The sequence below is a fragment of the Balearica regulorum genome, chromosome 20 (assembly GCF_011004875.1).
Source record: "Balearica regulorum gibbericeps isolate bBalReg1 chromosome 20, bBalReg1.pri, whole genome shotgun sequence".
In the NCBI taxonomy this organism is placed as follows: Eukaryota; Metazoa; Chordata; class Aves; order Gruiformes; family Gruidae; genus Balearica; species Balearica regulorum.
In genome coordinates, this window is record NC_046203.1 from 1575536 (window position 1) to 1601668 (window position 26133).

The window sequence follows — 26133 nt, forward strand, 5'->3', positions numbered from 1 at the left end:
ATGCTGCTGGCAGCCCTGTCCCTGTCCCTGTCCCTGTGGTGTCCCAGGCCACGCTGGGACCTGCTGGTCCTTGCTGATGCCTCTGGCTTTTCCCCAGGGCTCAATTCTGCCCTCGGTTCCCAGGGCGGGTGCTGAGCCTTTCTCTGTGCCCCAGCAGCACTGCTCCGACACCCCATTCACCCATGCCTGGTTTTTAGGAAAAAATAAATTTCTTTTGACTTCGAGGACCATTTCTGATACATAAACAGGATTATTTGAGTGGCTTGGCCGTTGGCCACAGAAGGAGCGAGCTCAGGGTCCGGAGCAGCGTTTGGCTGTGTGCACGTACACTTTTTTGCTGCTGGCTGGGGGGGGTGGCAGGAGGAAGAGGAGCAGGAAAGGGTAAAAAAAGTAAACCCTACATGTAAATAAACTTAAAAACAAAAAGTGACAGATTATTTGCTTCTTAATGAACTAAAATGTCCAACCTCCCACTGAGCAGCAACATTGTTTATAAACTACAGAAAGGGCTTTATTTTCATGGGCAGTAGATCTCATTCATCCCCAGCCCTGGCAGTCAGGAGCGTGCGGGGTGAACAGGCTGGTGCTGATCGCAGCCCCGTCACTCCTGCGCTCCTCCGGCCAGCGGCTCTGCTGGGTACGTTTTCCCCCCTTGCCCACATTTGCTGTTTTCCTCCCTTCCTCCTCTCCTTCCTAATTCCCGCCACCGTGCCGATAGCGGGGTTATCTGGCCGGGAAGAAAGGACGGATCTGTCCCTGTGCCTCAGCATGTCACATCCGCTCGGTTTTGTTTATTCACTCGGAAAATGCCCCCCCCCAGCTCCCCTCCCCGCCCCGTCTCTGGGTGGCAGCTGGAGAGTGGCCTGAGATAATCACAGCATTATTTTTTATTTATTCCTCTTAAAGAAAGCCTCCTGTAGCCTGCAGGCAGACTTTGTCGGGTTGCCCCCATCCTGCTCGTGTGCTCCTTGCTCTGCAGACAGGGCGTGAGGGTGATGGTAATCGGAGCAGAACCCCGATGCTACAGGCAGATCCCCCTGCGGATCCCTCTGGCAGGGGACACGGTGGCTCCTGTGCAGGGACGGTCCCTCCGAGCCTGGTAGAGGGGCGGGCAGGACCAGCAGTTGAGCGATTACGGGTGCAAAATACCTATCGATACGCTATCTTGGACAGAGAATCGTGGAAAATAAATACACAGTCTGGGCACCCGTGGAAATGAGAGCATCCGAGCTGGAGGGCGAGATGCCTGGGAGAGGTTTTGCTGCTTCGGGTTGAAAGGGACGACGACAAGTCGTTGTGAGCTAAAGCCAGGCAGTTTTGGAGCTGCTCAGGCCTCGCGTGACACACGGCTGTTAGTGGGCAAGTGCGTTGCTGAGGTTGAAGCTGGTGGCTCTGAGCCGCCGGGAAGCGTTGGGAGCTGGTACCTGCCGTGGGACAGGGACCACGGTCATGTCAGGTGGGAATTTCGGACGTGCCTGACTTTCTCCCAGGACAAATCAGGCACCTTGAAAACTTCTGACTGTAATTCATAGGGTGAGGTACACCTAGGGCAAGAAAGAAAATAGTAAGTTATCTATTCCTGCTTGAGTTTAATATCCATAATCTGCCATTAATCAAACTGGGACTATAAGATCCTTCTTAGGCCTAATCAGTGCATAATGGATTATCTACAGGAACTAATAAAAGGTAATTATCTATGCTTTGCAAGTTCCAATTACTGTACTTATATGATCAATTAATTCTTGTAACGGTTTCACAGGTGCAATTTGTGTGACAACACTACGCTGACTCCGGGCAGCGCGGCTGCCGGCGGCACGGATGCAGGCAGGGATGCAAGGCAGTGCAGGGGGCAGCGGGTGCAGGCAGCAGGGATGCAGCTCTGCCGGCACAGCTGCCCCGGAGCATCCCGAGCTCTCCCAGGTGCTGCACTGGGAAAAAACACCTCCACGCGAGTCACTGCTGGGCAGCAAGGGGCTGGCGTTCGCAGGCTTTCAGCTGTGCGCGGCGGTCCTGTCCCCAGCAAAAGCGCTTCTGCCCTGTGCTGTTTCCCTCCCCCAAGCAGGAGACAGAGCGTGGGTTCGGCAGCCGCTCGGCCCCGTCCATTGCTGCGTGTCCCAGGGGATGTTGCCCCTGTCTCGGCGTCACCTCGGGGAGCCCCGCTGCCCCCTTCCCGTGCCCCAGCGAGGCCAGCGCAGCAAGCAAACCCCCGTGCAAAGGCAGATGTCTCCAGTCATCTCCTTCTCCCGCCTGGCCTCGCGTCCCTCTCGCTGGCTTGCAGAGTCGTCGCCAGCAGAGTCATCGGAGGGTCTTAAAGGAGGAGGAAATATTCCAGCAATGTCTGTGCAGTTTTAGGGATGGCTTAAAATTACAATAAATTTGAGACACTTTACATGTCCACTTGGGGCCCAGCATTGTTGTGGTAATTTGAAGCAGATTGAGTCAGCGCTTGTGGCGAATGGCAGATCTAAGGGTTCCAGCAGGAACCCGGGGATGGAGGAGGAGAGGTGGTGGGGAGCAAAGGAGAACACCGTTTCTGCGATGCTGCTCGGGGCGATGGAGCCAAACCCTCCCGGGCTGACCCTGGACACCTCTCTGCGATGGTGCGGCCCTGACTCACGGCTCAGCCTGTGGTTCTTCCTGCTCTTTTGGGGGATTTTTTTAATCTTCTGGAGCTCGGTAATCCAGTGTCGCCTTCTGGCGTCCCCAGGATTGCGCTGTGTCAGAGCAGGTTTTGGGTACAGCTGGACCTGGGGGTCCTAGAGTCAGGTCCTGCCCTTGAGGTGACTTTACGAGGACATGGGGATGCGCCACCTCTTCCCTACCCACGGGGTCTGGATGGTGAACCAACCCCTCCTTCCGAGGGCAGATCCACAGACCTTGGGAGCCCAGGCCCAAGGGGGTTTGAGGAAAGTATTTGGATTAAGTTCTCCCAGGCTCTCCTTGGCACGGTGAGGTTGGGCAGAGGTTTGGGAACGGGAACCGCAGTCCCTGCCTGTGCCCTGCCTGTGCCCTGCCTGTGCCCTGCCTGTGCCCTGCCTGCAAGGGCTGCGGGGTTGCAGCCCGGCGCCGCGCGTGCTGCCGGCCGGTGGGGTTGGTGGAGGGAGCAGAGCTGTGGCTCCGGAGAGGCCGGGGCACTCGGTCGCCATCCGTGTTCTTAGCTGGCTTCTTCTCGATGCAAAAAGGGGAAAGCAGAGAATAACGAGGACGAGGGCTGGGTGAGGGAATGGCTTTCTCCTGGGAGACCCTGGGGCTTTGCAGACGTCTCCAAGTCAGGAGTATCGTGCTCCCACACAGAGCAGAGGCCCAGAAAGGACCACTCGGAACAGTTTGGTTTGATTTCAGCCTTTGCAGAGAGTTTCATGTCACTGCAAAGGAGCAGAAACAAGAATTTGTTTCAATACAAAGCTTGTTGGTTTTTTTTACAAAACCGTTGACATCGGATCTTTTGAGCATTTCCATTGTTATTTCCCCCCTTCTCCCAAACATGAAATTAATTCATCTAAGTCGTTTTTCTGGGAACAGTCTTGGTTTCGTTGACATTTTTGGTTAACAAGGGAAAAAGCAAACCCATTTAAAAAAAAAAGTAGAAAAAACAACCCCCCAAGCCTTTCTACTTAAAAAAAGAAACTCCCCTCCCAGCGTTCCCAGTGACCATGATACAACCACTGCTTTGTTCCCAACATGGTTGATGTTGTTCCCAGCTTGCTCCAAGCTGCTCCGCCAGCCCAGGAGCATCCCGGACGGGGCCGGAGGGGAAGGGGCTGCGTCCTCCGCTCTGCTGTCGCAGGAGCTCTGGGCCACGGTGGCATCGGCGGTGCGAGAGGGGTGTTTGCTGGAGGAGAACATCTCAGCGAGGTTCCTCTGTGCGGTGGCCGCAGCTGCCTGGCTTGGGGCGAGCGCTGCATTTCGGTGGGTTTGGGCACGGCTGCAGCTTTGCTGAGTCGAGGGACGGGGAGGTGGATGTGGGCAGGTCAGGCTTCACGGCTCCACTGTCTGCGGGGGAAACCGAGGCACGCAGGCAGCTGAAATATCAGACCTGAGGGCACAAAGTGACACTAAGGACAGGAATCAGCTCGAAGTGCAGCCCGGATACCCCAGCACAGCCCCCTCCTCTCCCCATCGCTGCGTACCAGCCCCCCCGGCAGGACTGTCCTCAGCCCCGCGCCATCCTTCTGCCCTGATCCCCAGCGGCGTGCGCTTCCCTGCGCCCGACAGCCGATGCTGGGCTCCTGGCCTCGTCCACCGCTTCCTTCGGTTTTGTTTTCCAACTCTCAGCCACCACGTCCAGCCCTGCCAGCACACCGCGGGGAGGAAGCGCTCTTCGTGCTGCTGAGAGGTGCTGCCACACGCAGCCCTCGCAGTGCCTGGCTGCAGCACGCAGCTGCTTTTTTCTTCTTCTTTCTTTTGTTTCTCTTTTTTTTTTTTTCTTTCTTTTCCCAAGCAAGCCACCACAGGCTCCTTCAAACATTCCCTTGAAGATTATTCTCCCACTTGTCTGCAACATGTTTGCAATGCTGAAACTCCCGTTGCCCCATCCCAACCTTCTGCGCCTGCTTTCTTTTCTTGGCTCAGCTTCTGGATTGTAGGGACCGAGTCTGGGCATGCCGATTCCCATTCGGTACATTTTCATACCTTTGATTCCATCTTTTCCCTGGCAACCCGGGGCCGGATCCTGGAGGCTGTGCAGACGTGACTCACTGCCCCACCGATGTGCTGGCGTGGTGCACGGCTGCGAGGTTTGCCGGATGGCGGTGGGTTTCGGAGCTCGACACCCACCCTCTCGCTGCCTCAGGCTGATTTACGCCTTTCTGGGACAACTCGTCTTGCGCTGAACTCTAAAATTAGCTTGATGGAGAGGTAGCAGGGTCAGGCGGGTGATGCTGGCCAGGGGGCTCGGGGTCCCGACACGGGTGCTGGGCTCACCCATGGGTTCCTGGGTGCAGGAGGGCAGGGACACCGTGCTCCAGCCTGGCTGGCTGACCGTGGCACCTATGGAGCTGTAGTGCCCCCGGATTCGGTGCCGGGTAGATGGTCGCAGTGAGTAGAGTTGGGTGCGTTCATGTCGTCAGACAGTGGTCAGCGTTAATTAATCTAATACTTCAGATTTCGCTAATAATAGATCTTGTTTGATTAAAAAAACCAATCAACCTCATTTGATAGGGTTTGCAAAGTGTGGCCTCGGGGGGGGTCGATGGAAAGCTGCTGGCTGCAGCGGGTGTAGAATAAGGCTGCTAAAGACCACATTTAAAAACGCCACCCTCGGTGATGAGAATTGCTGCTAAATAGCTGCTTGGCAATGGGAAAAGACCAATAACTGCTTGTCCAGATTATGAAGTGTGAGGTTTGGCAAAGCCTGGCTTAGCAAGGGTCCGGTGCAGATAGACACGTGTTACGGACCATCTTTGCATTTGTTTGCTCACTTTGTTTTAATTTGAAACTCAAGCCTCTTCCCTGTGGTTAGATCCTCCCAGCTAAGCAAGTTTTAGCAGAGAGAAGTTGCTTAAGGAAGAGAAAGGATGCTGGACGCAGTGTAAAGTGAGAGCAACCGCTGTTACCGCAAACGCTTCCCGACCTCTGTTAACAAAACCATCGGCGCTCTTTGGTCGCTTCCCTCCGTTCGGCCCCTTTTCCAGTGCAGTTATTTTCTAAGCCAACATTGCAGGTTTTGTTACTACTGCTTATTATTTAAATGGTGCCAGAGGTGTGCACAGCGCTTTACAAACACAGGGGGAGAAAAGGTCTTTACTCAGAGGAGTTTTTATTATAATTTAGATGATTGTAGTAGAAGTAATTAAGGCTGAGAGGGGGCAGGCAGCGTTGCAGCCTGGTGTCAGAGCAGCAAGGCAAAAGGACCGGCTTTGAGCGAGGTCCTCATGCGATCTTTCAACGGGGACTAGGGATGCTGAGCTTTGGCAAGGTGGGTGATAGGAGAAGCATCAGCTCTGCCGCACCAGATTAAGCCATCACTCCCTCAGATACAGCTTTTCTGACGACGGCGAGATCGCAGGGCTTCAAAAAGGAAAGGGAAAAACAATTAAGGACTTGTGCCACCCAGTAATACACTGACCCAATTGTGCGCTGCTGTGTAAGGGGAGAGAAATTCCTTCCTGACCCTTGTACTCATCAGCCCATGCCCTGAAGCATAAGATTTGATTTTCTTTATCTGGCTTTCCATAATTGCAGATGTCGTGTTTGGTACTCTCTGTATCCCACCCCTCAGAAACAGCATCTGCTGCATTTAACTCAATGGACCTTCTCCTCTGGGAGCTCAATCCTGACTCTTTGCTGGGAAGTGCCTGGAAGGAGGGAGGGAGACCTGCTTCCATCAACCTCCCCAGCGCTTGGGGGTTTTCCCCTGGTACGTTGCTGGTTGCTCAGCTGGGGAGGGCATGTGTCCCCCCGTCACTGGCGTGTTCTCCCCTTTGCCATGGTCGAGCTTTATTCCCGCCTGCCTAAAATATTTGAAGGACTTTAATTGGTGTGTAGATATTTGTGAGAGTCACTTAGGAGTTACTGTTGCTCCCACTGTTTGCTGGACCTCAACAAGCGTAGTGTGCCAAGGCCAGGACTAAGTCCTGCTGCTGGTTTTTCTTTTGCGCGAAGGCACTTGAGGATGCATGAGCAGCCCCTGGTACGTGAGCAGGAGGTGCTCCTCCTGCCCTGTCGAGGATAACCTCTTCATGGCTGGGGCCGTGTGGGCAGCGATTGCTGGTGTGGCTTGGGTGGCCCTTGCTGCCCGCCGTGGAGTCGAGGACCGGAGGCTTGCTTAGAGATGCAGCCAACGGGTGTTTCCTCTCCTTGGCATCCCTGGGGCTTTGCTGGCCGGGAAGAAGGGCAGAGCGTGCTGCCCAGGAGGGATGGTTCGGCCGGGAGGGTCTGCGTGACCCCCAGGGTGGTGGATGGGCACACGGCTGAATTGGTTTGCCGACCTCGTGGGTGCGTGTCGGAGGCTGGATGCTCTCCGGTGCTGGCAGGCAAACCCGCCCTCCTCCTAGATCTGCACGCTGCGCAGGCTGCGTGGGGTGCAGCTCACCTCCAAAACAGGGCGGGAGATGGTTTGTTTTGGCGTAAGAGCAATGGGTGGAAAGTCCATTGTGTATTCCCGAGGTCTCCTCTGCCAGCAGTATCGCTCAGCCCTGTCTCACCTACCGGACCATCTGCCTTTCTGCTCCAGCCGCTTCGGGTCGAGAAAGGAACGGGAGGGTGCTGGAAAACCTGGTGCAGCCCCGATGGACCCGCACTGAGCTGCCGCTTGCTCCTCCGCTCGGTCCTGCCTGCTCCCCTGCCCGACACCCGGGGGTTTCTGTCGGGGCCCTGCGAGCGGGGAGCCAGTCGGCAGAGCCCGTCCTGAAAGAGTTAAAGGCTCTCACCCCTTCCAGCCTGGGGAAGTGGAATTAGTCACGGCCTTCAGTAGAAGTGCTGGCCAGGTTATAAAAATGACAAACGAGCACAAATCAATAATGAAGTTAGTGTTTTCTGGGAATGCCAGACACGAACGGAAAAGTACATCAACACGGGTGGTGGGCGCCGTGATGTATAGGATGAGCTGCCCCACATGCGCATCCCTTGCACGGGCGCGTGCAAGGCGGCACCGTCCCTTTCTCCTCCCCATCGTGTTTGACTCTCCCCTGGCACCATCGCTGCTGTGGGAAGCCGGGGTGGCTCTGCACGCCGGCACCTCCCTGGGATTTTTGATGCCTTTTGGAGCAGAGCTTGCACGATGCCGGCTGCTGCTGGATGCTTGTTCAGCGTGAGGCACTGCGGAGGCAGCTCCGGCGTATCGGAGAACGGGGATTGCAAATGGTGCCCCGGGGAAGTCGAACGTCTGATTAATCTTCAGGACACAGGGTAGCGTTTCCACAGCACCGAGGTAGCGTTGGAGGCCGCGTTTCCTTTTCCAATGGGACTTGGGCATGTCTGGAAAGGAAACGGCCTTCTAATTAGATGGCTTGAAAATCTTTACCATCGCTCGTTACAAATACATTAATCAGCCCATATTGAAAGAACTGTACTGCAAAAAGGACGTTATTATTATTATTATTTATTGTGTAGATAGGAATGAGTTTAATCCCTTCCTAGCCTGGGCTTTGTTCAGAAAGTGACCCAACATCCCAGCGCTGCTGCTTGGCCCCAGTGTCACCTGATTTCTGGGCAGCCATAAACCTGCTTGGGACATCTCGGGGATTTTCAGCAGTGCTTTAAAATGGGCAGCTTTAAAATGTGTAAGGGAGGGGGAAAAACGGCTCAGGGATGTACATAGGAGGCGGTGGGAGTGACGGGGCTGAGACCTGGCAGAGGGAAGGTGCGGGGGTGCAGTAGTGGGGGCTGCGGTGGAGTGGGGCTGAGCAGGGCTGGGGGAGCTGGGTGCCGGCGTGTGGAAGGGGGCAATGGCTTGGGAAGAGCAGCGCCGTGTTTGCACATCGTTTCAGGGTTGGTGGCTTTTGCAGCCTATTAGCACATCTCTATAATTAATATAAACTTCTTTAATTGGCCCTCCAAATGTCTTGGATTCCGGTCGACCTCTGGGCGCCTGGGCTGGGCATCCTGCTCTCTCCTTTCGGATGTATTTTCTCTTGGAGGCAATGCCCGGTGCCTGGAGCACCGTCACCGGCCTGGCCCTGGTCCTGCCCCATCCTGGCTCCCTCGCGGCCACGGACGCTGTGCGGAGCCTGAAGGGCGGGTATGAAAATGCAGATATTGATGTGTCACGGTTTCTTTCCCTGCTGCGGTGGTCTGGGTGATGCCAGCACGTCGTGGGAGCACAGGAGGGACCCGTTCACGCTGCGTCTCAGTGGGACCAGGGATGGTCACTGCCGTTAGCGTTTGCTTGGCCAGTTTGCTGCCTTTGCACGTATGCAGACATCAAGTGCTGTTCTCATCTTCAGAAACCTCCTTAGATGCGTCAGCCGCTGTCTGTCGTGGCAAGTAACCCCCAGTCGCGGAGCAGAGCGAGCTTTCAGAGGGCAGGTGCAAGGGGTTAACGGAGGCTGAGGGTGATGGATACCTGGGAAGAGCTCGTCAGGGAGAATCGTGTTCCTCTGAGGAAATCGATGATCTGGGACTCTTATGCTGCTTATTTTCAATGGGTTGTCTCCATCACTTCATCACCGCTTTCCAGCTGGAAATAGTGGGGCTGGTGCAGGCAAGCTCATTGCTTAAGGCGTAGGTAAGGTCTAGCCAAGCTTCAGGCCAGCTCCTTACAATGCTGCAGGATTTTGAATCCAGAGCACGATCCAAAGTGGACCCAAACCAGAAACTCCAACTCCAAACACCCCAAGAACGCAGCAAACTTAAAAAAAACCCAGCAAACCACCCCCCTGCACTGCGTCCTTGGGAGGAATGAAGCAATACTTGGGCATGAAGGTTTCCCAGCCCCTCTTTGCCATCAGCTGAGGTTGCTCTTCGCAGCGAGAGGTGTGCGGTGCCCTGTTTGAATGAGACGGACCTTGGGAGTGCGACGGGTGCGATCCCCCTGCTCCCACGGGTAGCTGTCAGCAGTCTGCCTGGGGCACATCTCGGCGTGCTACGGCACGTCCGTGCGGCGTGTCCCGGCACAGCCGGGCTGCCACGGTGCAGAGTCGCACTCTCGCCATGACCGCGGCTCCATCGCTGCCGCAGCCGCGCTGGTGAGACGGTGCAAGGCGATTTTCCTGCCTTGGGTCCCTGCCAGTGCCGAGAGCTCTGCCCCATGGCCCGGAGCATGCGGTGGCACAGATCCAGCCCCCACGCTAATGAGATGGCTTCAAATAGGAGTTAATCATTTGCCAGACGAATGCTGCCGGGGTGTATCTGAATTCCTCGCTCCTATAGGCATGCTGTCGTGTACTCGATTGTCGTGCTCTTGCCCAAAGCTGCTACACCAAGTGTTTCGCAACAGAAACCCCAAACCACATGAAAGTAGTTGAGTTTCATATTTCATTGCAACCCTAAATTCAGGTTTGCCAAGAGTTTCAGTAGTTTCATGAACCTTTCCCATGAACCTTCAGCAAAGGCTGTAGTTTAACCTGGGATTGATGAAAACCCAGGTGCGACTCAGTTGCTTTTGAGCAAGTCTGGAGGTTTGTGCAAACCTGAAATCCGAAGGCTTTCAAGAGGAAGGAAGGAAGGAGCCCAAAAGCACGTCAGAGCTGGCAACGGTGTTTGCGGGGAGCCCTGTGCACATCTGCGGCCAAGCTGTAATTCCTTGGGGACACGGGACCCAGGCGTGATGCTCTCGCTGATGCTTCAAACCCACTTGGCAGCATCGCCACCAAACTGGCCGCTACGATTTGGTAAACGCTGGTGCTCCGAGCGTTGCAACCCGTGGTCCTTGAGGCAGCATCTCCTGGCGTCTGCCACCGCTGAGGCCGCTTTGCTTCGGAGCGACGGTGGGTGAGCCCAGGCTTTGCTCTTGATCTTGCTTTGGGAATAACGGCGAAAGTCAGCGGTGTGCGAGAAAGCTCCCAAGCCAAAAAAAAAAAAAAAAAAAAAAAGGCGGGTACCAAGTGGGTGGGGATGGGGCTCCTTCTGAACCACGCCTGGCGCACACCGAGCCCTGCCTCTGGATTATTATATCCACACGCGGATTGCTTTTTCGGCAGCGCTGTCTTTCCTTTCTCCAGCAATTTCCTGAAATAACGTTAGGGAAATGTGAAAATCTTGAACTTTTGAACCTCCCCAGAGGACGGCGTGCGGGGGGGGTGACGGCAGGAGGAGGGGACGCCTGCCTTCTGCCTGCCGTTTATTTTGGCTACAGGGTCCGGGGATGGGGAGGAGGGGGCTCACCAGCCCCTCGGCCGGCAGAGGAGCCAGATCAGCGCTGCCCCTTATTAATTAATGGCTTTCTCGTCAGTGGGTCATGGAGGCGAGGAAGGCAGAGGAAGTTTTCTTTTGCTCGCAGATGCCGGGGAGAGGGGGAGTGCCTGGACTGGGTGGCGAGGGCAGGGGGTGACATGCGGGGGTGATGGATGGCGCCTCGGTTTTTCGGCCGGGCTCTGGATGCGGGCAGCTCGCGCCGGTGAGGAGGAGAGAGGGGAAGGGGGGATACGCTGCGCCTGGAAAGTACTTTTCCCTCTGATGAACTTCAGAGGTGTATAAATCACTGCCAGGCTGCAGCTGCGAAGCATGTGACGCTGGCAAATTAATGGTCCTTCGGAAAACGCCGGCTATCGCGCTCCCCTCCTCGCCTCTTAAAGGCACAGCTGGTGGCCAGGGCAGCCCCAGGCGTGGGAATGGGGGGGCACGGGCCAGGCTGGGGGAGCCTCGTGTGCCCGCTGGCCACGGGGTGAGCTGGGGCTGAGGGCCGGCTCTGCAAAGTTCTCCACGGTGCAACGCAGTCCGTGGTTCAAAGCTTTCCATAGTGCAAGGCTCTCTGGTGCAAAACTCTCCGTGGTTCAAAGCTCTCTGCAGCGCGAAGCTTTCCGTTGTGCAAAGCTCTCTGGTGCAGAGTTTTCCCCAGTGCACAGCTCTCCGCAGCGCAGAGCCCTCCATGGCGCAGTGCTCTCCATGGCGGGCTCCTGCTCTGCTGCCCGTGGTCCCTGTACAAACAGGACCTAGATGCTCCCGGGGATGTTATTTTTTCCAGGGCGCAGGGCGGGTGCCTGGTGGGAGCTCGTGGTCTCTGCGCCGTGGTGCCTCTGCCACGCTCTCGCCCACCTGGGCTGTTTGCACAGCAGTGCAGACACATCCAGAGCACACCAAAACCTTATGACTGGAGTGTTGAACGTGCAGTCGAGGTGGGCATCACGCTGGCGGCTGACCGCCCGCCCAGCGCAGCGGGTCGCCAAGCGCCGTAGCAGAGGACCGCAAAGCATCGAGATGCCAACATGTGCCAGGGCTGGGCGTCCACGTTCGTGAGGCACAGCCGTCCTGTGCAAACCTCGCAGGCAGACTGCTGCGGGGCCGGAGGGCAGTCAGAGGCTCCTCGGCTCACCCGGAGCCCCCTGGGCCACCACCCGAGTCCCAGCCCACTGCCTGCCCATCACACCATCTTGCTCCTCTTCCTCGCTCTTAAAAGCAGTGGCAGAAGAGAAGGGGAATCCAGCGCTGCAACTTCTGCCCCGTGCTGCTGGTATGCAGGAGGGGGAGGGAGCTGAGCCACCAGCAGAACAGTTAAAAATTACTGAATACTTCCCTAATAGAATTAGGTTTCCAAGCAAGCAATTGCCTTAATTGCCAGAGGGATGCGGGGCAGTGGGGAGGGGAGCCAACCTGGGCTCTCCCTGGGCTGCCACTCTGGCCGGTGTTTCGCAGCCCAGCGCAGCGATGCTCCGCTCGGGCCGGAGATGTCCCCGGTGAAGCCAGAGTAAGGATTTGGGTCGGGCTGAGCAAGAAGTAAATAAAAGTGTTTTGCAAACGCAGCAGGACTAGAGGTAAATGGTGTTGGGGGGCTCGGCAGGACCAATGTCAGCCCCCTCGGATGCGTTTGTTATGCCAGGAGATGAGCTTGAAGGATACCTGGACATGCTGCAGTTTAAATTGCTGTTTATTTTCTAACAGCTGTTGGAGCAGGGAAAGTTAGGGAGGCAGGCAGGAAAAAAAAAAAAGAACCCACTCTGTCATTTACGTGGTAAAGGAGATAAGTGGGGATTTAAAGAGAAGGGGATATATTATTGAGACGAACGTGTAATATGAGCACAGATCCAAACAGAGAGATCGTAATCAGAAGTGTTAGGAGAAGCTGAGGTTTATTAATGAAATGTCTCATCTATTTGTCAGCTGAAGAGGAACAGCCTTTCCCCAGCAGCCGGAGGTGGAGGGGGCGGACGCGGGGATTGCACTCGCGTTCCCGCTGCTGTCGCAGAGATTGAGGCTGCCATCTTCCTGCCCAGGTGGATGATGCTTGGGCCCGAAAGCAAAGGCAGGGTTAGAGGAAAAAGGGAAGTACATGGCTTTTAGGAAGCTGGACGATGTCATTTTCCTTGCCGTAATCTGCCGTGGAGGTTGGGAGCTGGCAGAGCTCTGCAGCGAGGCTCATAACCGTCTGAGGAAGGGATCATTGGAGCCTTCCTCAAAGCCCCCTCCTCCTCTCGGCTGTTCTGCCCAGCTCTCTGCCCTCGGGTGCCGTCAGTCACCCCTGGTCTGCTCCGGGAAGGCACCGCGGGTGCTCGGCAGCTGGGAGTGAACGCGCCTGCGGCCTCGGGAGCAGCCTCGGCTGCTGCGTTCAGCTGTGCGTCTGGCCGCGGGTCTGTGCGGGGCTTTTCCACCGCTCCGACCTGCTCTTGTGGGCAAAGTGCTCCCGTCCAGCTCGTTTCTCACTCTGGCACTCGTTACGTCTTCCTCCCTGCTCTCCCCGAGACCAGTGCTCGGCTGCCCTGCAGTTCCCCTCCGCGCTCCTCGCAGTGCCCAGGCACGGCTGGGAACCGCCGCAGACCCTGTGCCGGCAGCGGCGTTGGCTCACGGAGCCGTGGAGTTAGCTTGGACAAACCCTACTTGTGTGGGCTGGAGGCTGCAGCCTGGCGCGGACACATCTCAGCCAGCTTTGGAGGAGGTGTTGGTAGCTGGGTGGACAGCATGGAGCACACAGCACGCCGCGGTAGTCTCGCTGGTTTTTCAGTAGCCACGTGGCGGGTAATTTAGCTGTTTTGCTCTTGCTGTGTGGTTTGGTGGGTCTGCGACCCGGGTGATGTATGGCGTGTGGCGTGGCTCACCGAGCGCCTGTTCTCAGGGACAGTCCTCCTCTTTCATCCTCCACTCGCTCACTCTTAGCTCTGCCCAGCATTGCCGTTGGGGCAGCTTCATCCCTTGGGTTCCTCAGGCACAAGGGTGATGCTGGTGGTGTCCGAGGGGTTAACCTGGGGCCATGTGCAGCTCCGGCAGGGAAAGGCTCTGGCTGTACATGAAGAGAACATTTTTTTGAAGGGTCCTTCCCAGGCTCTGGCAGTTATCTACAGGCTGACAAAACGCCTGGAACGTGGAGACCCGCTGGACATTGACCCGGCTGTGCCGAGCTCAATTAGCTGAGGCTATCTGATTGGACTTGGCACAGCCTAATTAGCTTTGGACTCAAACCAGAAACTCAAACCCAAAGGCAGCTTGCAGGCAGACCGTCCTTTGCTGCAGCCTGCCCTGGGGGGAAAGGCTTTCCCAAGCCTCTTCTCTGCCCTGGGAACGGGGGAGCAACCCACCGGCCCTGCCTGCCCATCCCTCGGGCCACACAGCTGGTGTTGAGGGGGCTTAAACCTTCCCAAGGCGGGCACGTAAGACCAGAGGCAGCTTCTTTCTCTTGAAAAATGCTGCATGCCGTCTGTTTTCCAGAGGGAACTTGCTTTTATTGAAGGTGACCTGGCTCTGGCAGCTGCCTTCCCTATCTCGTCAGGCGCCTTCCTGCAGCACGTAGGCACCCAGTTCTCAGGCTCCTTCTCCTGGACCTCCCATTGCAGTGTACAAAGTGGGTGGTTTGTCCCTGAGACAACCGGCTTGCTCCAGAGCATGCTCCAGTCATCGGTGGAGATGTGGAGAAGGAGCTGAGATGGGAAGGGATGGCTGGTTTGGGACCCCAGGATCCTTTGCCCATCTGGATCTCCAGGTCTGTGGGCTCTGTGAACATTAAAGCGCAAAAATGGTGGTGGGAAGGGACCTTCAGCAGTCTGTTGACCAACCTACCACCAAGCATGGGGTGGGAGGTGGGCATTTCTCCAAGGAGACCTGGAAAATGGTGTTCCCATGGCCTGCCCTTGCACAGCTCCCAGCAGCAAAGCTCTCTGGACCAGATGGCTCATCCCACATGGATGCTCATCAGATGTCTCCTGACAAGATGACACCTCATGCCCAAGCCAGGTTCTCTGGCTCTCAACTGAGAGATGGGAAGACCCATGTGGCCTTGCAGTCACCTGCTGTCATCCAGAATTCCCTACAGAGAACTACTATAACTGGTGCTAGCAGCGTTGCCTTTTACTAGTCATGGTGTGGCCGGTGGCAGCGCAGCTTCGGGGTGTTGGGACATCAGCTGCACGCTGGCAGTGAGCACCAGTGCCAGCCACGTTGGATCAATTAAAGCCCATTATGCCAAGTGAATGACTGTAATTATCTCAAATCTGGATTAATGGGTGTGCACAGCACCGTAATATAATCCGGCCGGCCGGTGGTTTGGAGGCCGTTGTTCCTGGAAGCCAGAGGCAGAAGGAACTCCGCAACACACGGCTGTGTCCTTCCCTTCTCACCTCCTGCTGCTATCTCAGACCCTGAGGACGGAGCTTGTCCCGTCGGATGGATCCTGCACACATAGTGTAGGACCTTTGAAAGCGACGTGGGCTGCTCTCAGCGCTGACCGCAGACGGGAGCAGAAGAGCTACTGGGGAAGAGCGGAGGTGCCAGCGCCTCCAGTCAATCCCTGTAATTAGCAAAACCAGGGTAGATGGAGCACTTCCCCCGGAGTCCCGGGGCTCTGCGCCTCTAGGACCCATTGGCGAGGGGGGAACCTGCATTTTAGCCCACAGAGCTCAAAGCCGGTGGCCGGGAGAGCCGCAGAGCTGCTCCTGCTCCTGGGCTGTAGGATTTGGCTCATCCCAGATCTCCTGGAGGGAGAATCCGGAGCTGGGTCCCCTCCCCAGCCACGGGCAGGGCAGGGCGGCTGCACGGCTGAAGGGGTAACGCTGCGGGGAGCAGCGGGGACATTTCTGACAGAATCCCAGCCCCACGGCAGGACGTAACCCGTGCCACGGGCATGTCTGGGGAGGAGCGGAGCTTCCCCTCCGACAGCATGGGTCGGCAGCCCCGTTTTGGAGCTGGGAGCTCCCGTTTAGCAGAGCTCTCGGCTCCGCTTCGTTGCATTCTTTTGGCTGCTTTGGAGAGGAGTGTTTTAGAGCTCGAGGTAGCGGCTTCCCCAGGAGGAAGGAGAGGAGCCTGCTTGGCTCCAGGTCTGAGACCCATCTCCTCTCCACGTCCATCCTCCCAGCCCGGAGCCCGGCATGGGGATGGGACTTGGGTGCTGGGAGGCAGCGGGTGGGACGGGCTGGGGCGGTGGGGCAGCGCGTGACCCGGGTTCGCCGGTGGACCCGGCGCGTGCCACGTGTGCGGCTCGTTACCACGAGGTCCTGGGGGAGCCGCGACGTGAGACGAAACCTCTCCTCTTTCTGCTAGAGCGAGCCTAATGCTTTCGAGCTCCCCTCGCGTCTCCCTGGATCCTGCTCGGTTTTTCATAGCTCAGAGCGTAGCACCCCCTCAAGGGCAATTAGATCACTTCCAATTTGCCCGTAAGCCCATAAAACTGCAATTGAATGTAATTAAAAGGCCATAATGAGCTTCAGCAACCTGCGGGACCACTGCGTTTTTTGCTCTCACCGTGCTCCTTTCGGAGAATGGGATGGAGTCGGGGAGGCTGCGAAGGTCAGCCTTTGCAGGGAGGATGAGGAGCTCCGAGCAGAGCTCCCTGGTTCCCGGGATGGGACAGGCAGATGTGGGGAAGCACCCAGGTGCCACCGCCGCCACGTGCTCACGCTGGCGATGCCCGTTGGGGAAGGCTGAAGGGACCCCCGGGTGCAGCCCTCCATCTTTGCAGGACAGAGGGAGCATCTTCTCTCTGATGACAGCTTTTGTTGCTGTTTTGACTTCACCGATGCTCTTTGGAGGCTGGGAGGGTGCCAGCAGGTACCAGTCCCCTCTCGGCACGGCCAGGTTTGCTCCTGGCTGTGTTCGGGGAAGTTGACTGGCAGGGGACGATTGCAGCGATGGGGGCTCAGCCCTCGTGCTTTGGCAGTGAGGTCTGGGTCCCCCAAACTTCCCTTTTGGGGGGGGCACGAGGACACCTCAGAAGATGGAGACACGCAACCCCGAGCAGGGTTTGCCCGGGGGCTCCTGACGCCGCTGCGTTTGGGGCAGAGAGCTGGGCTGGGGGCACGTGCCAGACAGCGCCTGCACCCCAAAAGCGCGGGGCTCGGAGGGGACAGCGAGCCCCCGCTTCGGGCTGCTTCTGGCTGCAGCGGCGCGAGCTCAGAAGAGCTGCCGCGTTGAGTCCTGCCGCAGACGTCTCGTCGGCCCCGCTGCCAGCGCAGGAGCCCTGGCAGCAGCACTACACTGCACCTATTATTGCCGGTTCCTGCAGCGGGTTCCCAGCCAGTAAATTAGGGGCACTCGCTGAGCCGCTGACAGCAGAACAGAGCGCATTGTGAGAGCAAGGACAGCGCTGGCCCTTGAGGGATGAAATAGGAGCCTGTAATTTCTCAGGACTGTTGTGACATCTTTGCACAAGCGTGTGATTGAGTCACATTTGCTTTATCAGCAGAATCCTTGTTTGCCTGGGTGCACCCTCCCCCTCCGCCCACTGCTGCCAGGCTGGGGGAGAGCCGAGCTGCGCTGCCCGCTCCCCTCCCCCTGGGCTTTGCCTTTCCCTTCTCTCCAAGGGGCTCCTCACACTTTCCGTATGTCACGCTCTCCCGTTTGCTCACGCTTCCTGCTTTTTTGCCTTCTCCGCCCGCCGCCCCGACTCCTGCCGAGGGGGGCTCGGAGGTTGCCCCGCGTGCTTGGGAGATGCAAACCGAAAAAACGTGGGTGGGGGGTCCACCGCGGGCTGGGGGAGATGGTTGGTGGTGGGGGTCCGCACGGGGCAGGAAGCCGGGGAATGCTGGAGGAAGAGGCGTTCGCAAGCGTTTCCTCCGGTGACACGGCGGCTCGCGGGGAGAGCGGCTTCTGGAAAATTCCTCTTTTGAGTCCTTCCCCCTCGGAGACGGGAATAGCCCTCGCAGGCTTCTGGCTCTGCCAGTGGCTCCGGGAGCGGGCTGCGCTTGAGCAGAGCTCCTGGGAAGGTGAGATGGGGGATTTAAGGCAAAACCCCACAATATATGCCCCCGTGCCGGAGCTGAGCGTGGTTGGTGAGCCCCGCTGTGGACGCTCTGCCTCTCCTGCACACATGTCCACAGTGGGGCTGCTCCCCCCCTCCATGCCAACTCTGAAGCATCAGGCAGAAGCACCCCATTGTTTGTGGGGGTCCTGCAGTGAGGGGGGTCACCAGACCTCTGGGCATCCAGGCTCTAGGAGGTGATGGGGTGGGGGGGGTCTCCCAAAGGGGACCCTCTGGTTACTCTAAGCCAGGCTGCCAAAAAATGGGAGCATGGGTGAGCACATGGTTACCCACGCAGGTTGCCTGGGGGAGACCCCCAAATGCCACCCAGGACTTGCCAGCCCGAGCCCACGGCTGTGACAACACGGTCATCCTTCCCCTTGGCGCTGCGGAGGTCTAGTGTTACCTGCAAAGTTGCGTCTGGAGGATGGAGGAGAAAAGAAAATAAAGAGAGCGAGCGGGCAGTGGAGCTGCAGGGACAGAGGTGTAGGGATGGGGTAGGGATGCTCCATGGGGCAGGGATGCTTCCCACTCCAAGGAGTGCTGCCGCGAGGTTTGGGCTGGGTGCCACTTTGGAGAGCCTGCATCTGCCCTGTCTCATGGCCTGCAGGTGGGATGCTTTTGGATTTCTAATTCCCCTTCATCTTCTGGGAGGAGAACAGAGGTTTCCCTGAGCTGCGGTGGTGGGGACGCGGGCTGGGGGTGGGAGAGGTTGGCGTGCAGCGTGCCGTGGAAGAGCTGCTCGTGTGATCTCGTGCCACGGCCCATCAGCCCCGTAAGCTGAAATCTTGGCAGGAGGCAGCAGCTCACGCCTGTCGATCGCCTGCAAGGGGCTGGGCCGGCAGCACGCAGAGGGTGCTGCTGAATGTCCTCCAGCCAAGGAAACCCCCTAGAAGGGGACCCCGACGCTGGGCTCGAAGCCCCAGAACGCCTCTGCTCCTCGCTGGGTTTGGCAGTGGCCGTGCCGAGCGGTCCTGCCGTTGGGTTTTGGCTGGCTCGGGTGGGAGGGGGGAGCTGGGGTGAGAAGCTGTGTGGCTTTGAGGTTTTAGTTTGGTCAAAGTGAAACCTGGTGGGAGGAGGAACCCACGCGGAGCAGAGGGCAGCCAAAACCGAGTTTCTCACCGTCCTCGAGTGGCTGGAATCGCCACGGCGTCGCCCGGCACTTCTCGGGGGAAAGCACCAAGGGCGGCTGAAGAAACTTTCCTGAACCTCAGTGCAGGTTCCCAAAGAGAAACTGCACGTGGTGATTTTTAAACGCCTGCAAAATGTCACATTTCCATGTGCTGTCGCCTGCGCAGAATTTGGGGGGGGTGTGTAAGAGGGACGTTCTTGGGTTTGTCTTGGTACTCAAGTCCAGAAATGTAAAAAGAAAAACTGATTCAAGTTACTTTTGGGTGGTATCAGCTACAAAATGCGTTTAATTGCACTGCGGTCCAGTGCTCCTACATCCTTTTGCCTATAGCTGTGGCGGCAGCACTCGGAAGGGATGTATGGATAACATACAGCCTCATCTTCTGACATCTCGGGGTATCCGTTCCCTCTGCCATGTCCTGCCTGGCGCCTGGGTGGTTTAAGGGGCTCGATCGCTTCTCTTCACCGGGCAAAGTGCTAGAAATGCAGTTTAATGTGCTTGGGCCACAAGATGATGCTTGTTTCTTGGACCCGTGGGTGGTTTTCTGGGGTAACAGCCACGCTGCGCCGCGCAGGTCGTCTCCCTGAGTTTGCCCAAGTCGGCCACTGTCGGGTCGGCATTGCAGCGGGAAGAGGCAGTTCTTGCTCCGTCCTCGCTTCAGTTCTCAGCTGTGCTGGTGTAAATTGAGAGCAAACTTACTCAGGATTGTAGGCCAGGGGCTGTTTAAATTCGTCTACTGTAAACATATTCTCTGTTCACTCAAGTTTTTGATCAGGGACAAAAGCGAGGACCTGACCTCTTGTGGTCACCGTATTCCCATGGCAGTTTTCACATGAAAACTACAATCAACCCCTCGTGTCCTGCCCAGGTTTGCTGCCTGGCCCTTGCTCTCAGCATCCCACTTTGTAGGTGGGTGCAGGCTGTTTGCCCCCGCTGTCTTGGTTTGCTGTGCTGGCTGCACTGGGGAAGGCGAAAGGAGGGGAGATGGGAACCCCCATCATTTGAGGTTCCTTGGGTGGAAAGCCCACGAGGAGATTTCTGTAGTACTTTTGAGGAATGAGAGCAAACGGACAGTGATTTTCACTGCCAAGTTGCTTTAGGGAACCTCACCACCCGCCGAGGCATGGAAGGAAGTTACAGCACTCTCAGATCTCGGTGCGCTGCATTTACGTGCAGATTCACGTGCGTTTGGGCGTCAGAGTTTTGAACCTGGTCAACACCAAAGTGACGCTTGAGAGCAGAGGAGGAGGACATTTCCAAAAGCCTGGTCTGAGTTGCTGGTCCCGATCCCCTCCAAACGTGGCCCCACAGCCCTAGCGTGGAGGGCTGACTTAAGGAAGGGAGTGGCAACCCCAATTTAGAATTTCCTGCTGTTTAATACCCAGAATTGATCTGCTTTCTGATTAAGGAGGAAGAGGTGCTGAGAAAAAAAAAAAAAAAAAAGGAAAAAAAAAAAAGCGGAAGCGGGGCGGGGGGTGTGCAGGCGGGTTTCCAAATCTCAGCTGGCGTCAGGGCTGGGCGCGTGGGGTGCTCGCACCGTGACGGCTCCCTGGAGCCGTGGGGTCCCTGCAGACCCCTCTGATGCCACTCAGGTGGGCTGTGGGGTTGTGTCCTGGGTCTGCAACCCTCCTCGGCTGCAGAAAAGCACGGCTCCCAGAGGTTGTGCCTTGAGATACGGTTGTTTTTTTTTAACTTCCCCTCTCTCAGAAGCAGACTGCTGAGCCACTGAGCTGCTGAGTAAACTCCCTGGATATGCAAGAAAAGGTTTTCCAGCAGAGCTAGGTCACTGTAGTTTTACTGGCAAAGCCTCTTAAGCATAAATGAAGATTATACTGGCGAAAGCTTATGCTGGTACGGTTTATTCTGGTACAAATGACCTATCCTGGGAAAAAAAGCACTTCTGCGCTGTTGTAATTGTTTCTGCTCTGGGACATTTTGTGGTCTAGAAATGTTAAAATCACAGCCCTTCTTGATACTGCTGTATCAGCAAAAGCTGTTATTAGCTGTCGGGCTGCTGCAGACGTACCCCGGCCGAGCCGCAACACTTGAGGAGTCCCGTGCACGGGCTGATAAAATGCAACAGGAAAGTATTGCGAGGGCTGGTGGCGTGGTCGGGTGCTTTCAGCAATCGCAGCTCCCGGGGGGTCTAACCTGCCCGTCCGGGCCGCCTCCAGGCGCAGAGCTTTGCTGGTCCAAACTGGAGGTTTCTGCTCTTGGCCCCAAGAATGCCAAGGGGATGGAAAACAGCAGCGAAGCTGCCCGGGGACGTTTGGTACTTGTCTGCACTGGTCTGAGTGTCTCATGCAGCCGGATGAGAATGGGGACAAATGTTTTATGAAAATGTTTTCTTCCCTTACCGAAATTTATAATAGTAAAAAAGTGCTGTCTGTCACGGAGCCAGGAGGGGAAATAAATACAGGGAAGGTTGATTCAGCAGTTGAGATGCTAGCTTGGGTCTTGCAATACCCAGGATCTATTCCCAGCACTGGCTCCGATTTCCTGCGTGACCTTGGTGAAGGTCACGGAAGCCGGTGCCCTGCTTGTGCCGTCTGTGTCTGTGAGCGGGGCTGCTGCCTCCCCGGGGGCGTTGCTCTCCCCGTGCCTCGGTTTCCCCACCTGGGCAGCAGGGATGATGGCATCCAAAAGAGATCTTGCAAAGACAGGCAGCGATGAGCACCACGCCAGAAAAACAAGACTCGGGCTCCTTATCTTGAGGCCAGATCAAAACCCGCTGGCTCTAGTCCCCGTGCGATGGTTAAAGCCGAAGCGCGTTCCTCTGCCGCGGAGGAGAGCTGAAAGCACGCACATGGCTCCGTACAGCCGCATAACTCGATCGCTTGAGATGGATCATGTGGCCCTGCCCTAAATGTCTTATTCTTTGGGAAAATTCCCATCCCAATTTTGTGGCTGGCGGGTTCGTAGTTTAGAGAAAGAAAAGAGCTTCATTGCAAATTCTTTAGCTGCTGAAGAGCTCTCGTTTCCGATCTCCCAACTGCCATGGGGCATCTTATAAGATATATAGAGGTCGTTGTGTTTAAACAAAGGACACACAGAGAAAATAGCTGCAATTTATGGGTGCGGCAAGAGGGGAAATGCTTTGAGAACTATTTTTTTTTTTTTTTTTTTTTTTTTTAGAAACAGGCACAGAGTTTATTTTGGTCAAGAGATAGTCACACACAACGGCTTTAAATGGCAAAACTACGCAAGAGAAATGAATACTCTCACACTGCTTGAACTGAAAATGCGTTTGGGAAAATACTTCCCCTGTTTGCTGCAGTCCAAGCAGTATCTATAAGTTTGGGGGTTTATTTGCTTAAATTTGTTTGTGTTAAGGATATTTCCTCAATCTAGGCTTTTTTCCTTTTTAAATTTATTTTTTCTAGCTCTCCTTTAGCATTCAAGGCCCCCCAGGATGCTTGTGATGAGTGAGGAGCGTGCACTTCTCACGTCCAGCTCCGGATCCCCATCTCTCCACCTCGAGTCATTTTTTTTCCCCACATGCATCTTCCCGCCCTTGAGCCGGGGGCTGGCAGCATCTGCGCCGAGTTGCCTAAGGTGGACTCTTGATTTTGCTGAGGGAAAAAAAAAAACCAAACCCAAATCCTTTTCCATATTTGCCGGTCGGTTGGAGGTAAATGTTTCCCATTGCTGCCACTCTTAGAGCGGGGTTTTGGGCTGCAGGGGAGGAAGCGTTTGGGTGAGGAGTGGAAACGTCCCGGCGTCCAAGGGCTTGCTTTGGACCGGGCTTTTGAGTCATGATGCTCTGAAGGAGTTCAGGTCTGGTTCAGATTTCAGAGCGTTTGGCCAAGGGTTTTGGGTGAAAACACACCCAAATGTGTGTCTGTGTCTACATACGCTTCTCCCCGCCCGGCCTGTTCAGTGCAAGGTTGCTCCTCCTTTCCTTTTTTTTGCTGTTGCCTGAATTACTCCCTCCAGACCAGCCCTACCACACACACCCAGTTCCTCGCTGGGTGCCGGGGAACGTGTCTGCTGGGAAGGCAGAGCGTGTAAACAGGATGGGTGAGGGGAGCCGGCTCGGAGGCGCGGGACACCCAGGACGGGAGCTCCCGTGGTACCCATGGGATAGGTATTCGGGGAGAGGTGCCGGCCCCGCACGTGCTTTCCTTTCCAGTGTGCTTGAGCAGGCACGGTCCGGTCGCCAGTAACCTGCCCGTGACCTCGCCTGCCTTAAATATTCAGGATCTTTTACAAGGAAGGACGGTGCTTCGCTGCCTTCCCTTTGCCAGCAGGTCAAGTGCCTGTTTCCCCTGGCCGGGGGGTGCAGCGCATCCTTGGAAGGGCTCCATCCATCACCTTGGCTAGCGGCTGTTTCTGGGGGTCCTTCGGAGAAGGGCTGGCTGGGACCCCGTACCCAGACACGTGGCTGCTGCAGAATGAGCTCCCGCCTTTCCCCCCGCACCGGGGATGGTGGCAGGGGCACAGCCCGCATCCCAGCTCGCCGGAGCACATGGTAGCGCCCAGCCCCGCTCCTCCTCCCAGCCGTTTAAAGACAGTGAAAAGCAGAGAGCCGGGAAGCACGATCCCGCTGTGCTAAACCCCAGGAGCAGACCCCGAAGCCTCGAGGAATTTCCCGGGGTTCCTGTTGTGCCGCCTGCACGTCACTCGGCCACGGGTGACACGGTGGCCAGCGGTTGTTTTGTATCAACATCCTGCAAGAGCCGATGCGAGGCCAGCCCCCCAGGGACAGGGATGCTCGCCTCCGCCCCCGCCACAGAGACGCCTGCCAGGGCCGGCGGTGCCGGCGCACGGGCTCCTTTCGGCACTGAGGGTGGCACCTGGCTGGGGCACAGGCGCTGGGCACGTGTCCCCTCTGCCTGTCCCGGACGGGCCTGGACACCCGTGCAGAGGGAGCTGGCTGCGCCCCAGCCCTGCAGACTAATCCCTATTTTTGCATCCAAGCCCCCTCCCCTCACCCCGGGGATCCTGCTTCTGGCTCTTGTCTGCAAATTTAAGGAATTATCCATGCAGGGAGCGAGCCTCTCCCCTGGCGTGTGTAATCCTGTTAGGCCTGCAGCGGGGAAGGCGTGCTGGGGACGGCTGGGCTGCGCGGTGGGGACGTGTGCCATGGGGGGCTCTGGGTGCCAGGACAGCGCGGCTGCCCATGGCAATGCCGCTGCGCAGGGAAGCCCTTGGGGGTCTGTGTGCCCCACCAGCACCCTCACGAAGCAGGGACGGGGCTGAATCCACCAAGGCTGGAAGGAAGGTGCCAGGGCAGGAGGTGTGACCACGCGGGGTGCGGCAGCGGGATGCCGGGTGCAGCGGTGGGACTCTGGATGCAGCAGCGGGATGCTGGGTGCATGGCTTTTTGCGAGAGGAGCATCCCTTGCTGGGCCTGTGCTTCTCTGTGCTGGGGTTTCCCCACCAGATTCGGTGATCTCTGGGGAAGACCCCGCCAGATTCGGTGATCTCCGGGGAAGATTGCCAGGGCTGGGCTTGCTGTGGGTTCAGCAAGCGTGTTTCCCACTGGGTAATGCTCATATGTTAATTGCTTAAAAATCCTGGGGAGGCAGCTGACCCCACGCAGGTGACTGAAGACAATATTTCCCAGAATTTAGCTAACTTTGGGGCCAGCAGCCAAAACCTGTGGCTCCCAGATTCCCCTGTAAACAGCCCCTGGCCAAGCGGCTGAGCCCGTGCCTCCCCCTCTCTGGGCCATGTTTGCTGGTGTGAACCGGGAGGGTCTCGGCGGGTGTCGGGGTGAGCGGAGGCAATGCCACGGGGCCCCTGCCCGCGCTGCCCGTCCGCCCCCGCCGCCTTCCGGCAGCTCCTTCTCGCAGCCTGCCCGGGGGCCACGAGCCAGCCCCTTCCTCGCGCGGGATTGTTTTGCAAGCAGCGTGACAGGATGAGGAGGAAATGTGCCAGGAATGGCTCCATGTCTCCTCTCGGGAGAATCGGAGTCTATTTTTAACCCCCCCTTTCCGCCCCCCCCCCCCTCCCCTGGGACGGTGGAGCTGCTGGGGCGCAGGCAGACGCAGCCTGTCCCCTGCTGCCTGCAGAAAGCCGCCCCCTGCTACCCACGCAGCAGGCAGGCATGTTCCTCCTTGCTGACACACACGCAGACTTCCCCATCACACGCTCACGCCCTGGATGGACACACAAACCACATGTGCAATGCACAAACACGCTTTTGCCTCCAAACCTCCCTCCCTGCCGCCGGCGTGTGCGGGTGCTGCCAGGCGCACCCCTCCCCGTGCTCCCCATGCATGGCCTGGCCCTGCGATGCTGTGATAAATCTGAATTATTCTGTAGCACGGAGGGTGTCTGTCTGTTCCTGGGGGGGGGGGGTTGCTACCCGTGCATCAGCCGGAGCAGCGATGCTGCCTCTGCAGCAGAGTTTAGAGCTGGGGTACAGCGGGTGAGCGAGATGGAGGAGGGCAGTGACAACTGGCTCTCGAGGTGGAAGTGCTCTCAGCGCCTGTCTTAACGCCTGCGTAGGTACTCCAGCAGAAGGTGGTTTTGAAAGATGGAGGATGCATTGGGAATTTTGGGGGCAGGTGGAAAAGCAGCCCCTCGGCAGGGCGAGGAGTGGGGGGGCTGCTGCTCAGGGCTTGCTGCGGCGATGTGTCAGAGCCTGTCCTACACCAGAGACTCAGCCCCGTTTCTCTTTCCTCTCGTTACAGATTTCTCCAACCAAGTCAATTCCACGTCCCTGAACTCTCCCACGAGCCGGGGGCCCATGGCCACCCCATCCCTCCACCCGTCCATCGGGCCGGGCATCGGCTCCTCGCTGGGCTCCCCGGGCCAGCTCCACTCGCCCATCAGCACCCTGAGCTCGCCCATCAACGGCATGGGACCTCCGTTCTCCGTCATCAGCTCCCCCATGGGCCCGCACTCAATGTCCGTCCCCTCCACCCCCAGCCTGGGATTCGGCACCAGCAGCCCGCAGGTAAGGGGGAGGTGGCGGGGACGTGGCTGCTGCCTGTTTAGCTGGGAAAAAGCCACCTCCGTGGGTTCCTCATCCAGACCCGGCTCTGATCTGGCTGGCGGGAGGCTGTGCTGGCTGGGCAGGCACAGGGAGATAAACCCCATTGCAGGCAGCACAGGCAGGCACTGCCGGGTGGCAAAAAGCAGAAGCCCAAGGGAGAAACTAAGCCGGAGGCATCCTGCTCCTCTGGCCAGAGCTGGGCGGCTGCAGCCACCCTTGGGGCTGCCCTGGGTGGGCTACGGGGTACCAGCACTATGGCTATCCATCATCTCCCATCGCTTGTCCCCTCCGGTCCTGCCC

General features: G+C 57.4%; 1 protein-coding gene across 6 annotated transcripts in view; it reads left to right on the forward strand.

The window, feature by feature from the left end:
* Positions 1-26133, forward strand: part of RXRA (retinoid X receptor alpha) — a 112664-nt gene that overhangs the window by 50274 nt on the left and 36257 nt on the right. For all 6 annotated transcript variants that reach the window (XM_075772035.1, XM_075772034.1, XM_075772040.1 and 3 more), the window contains exon 2: positions 25529-25794. In XM_075772035.1, coding sequence (XP_075628150.1) covers positions 25529-25794 — 266 coding nt within the window. The remainder of the gene's footprint in view (positions 1-25528; positions 25795-26133) is intronic.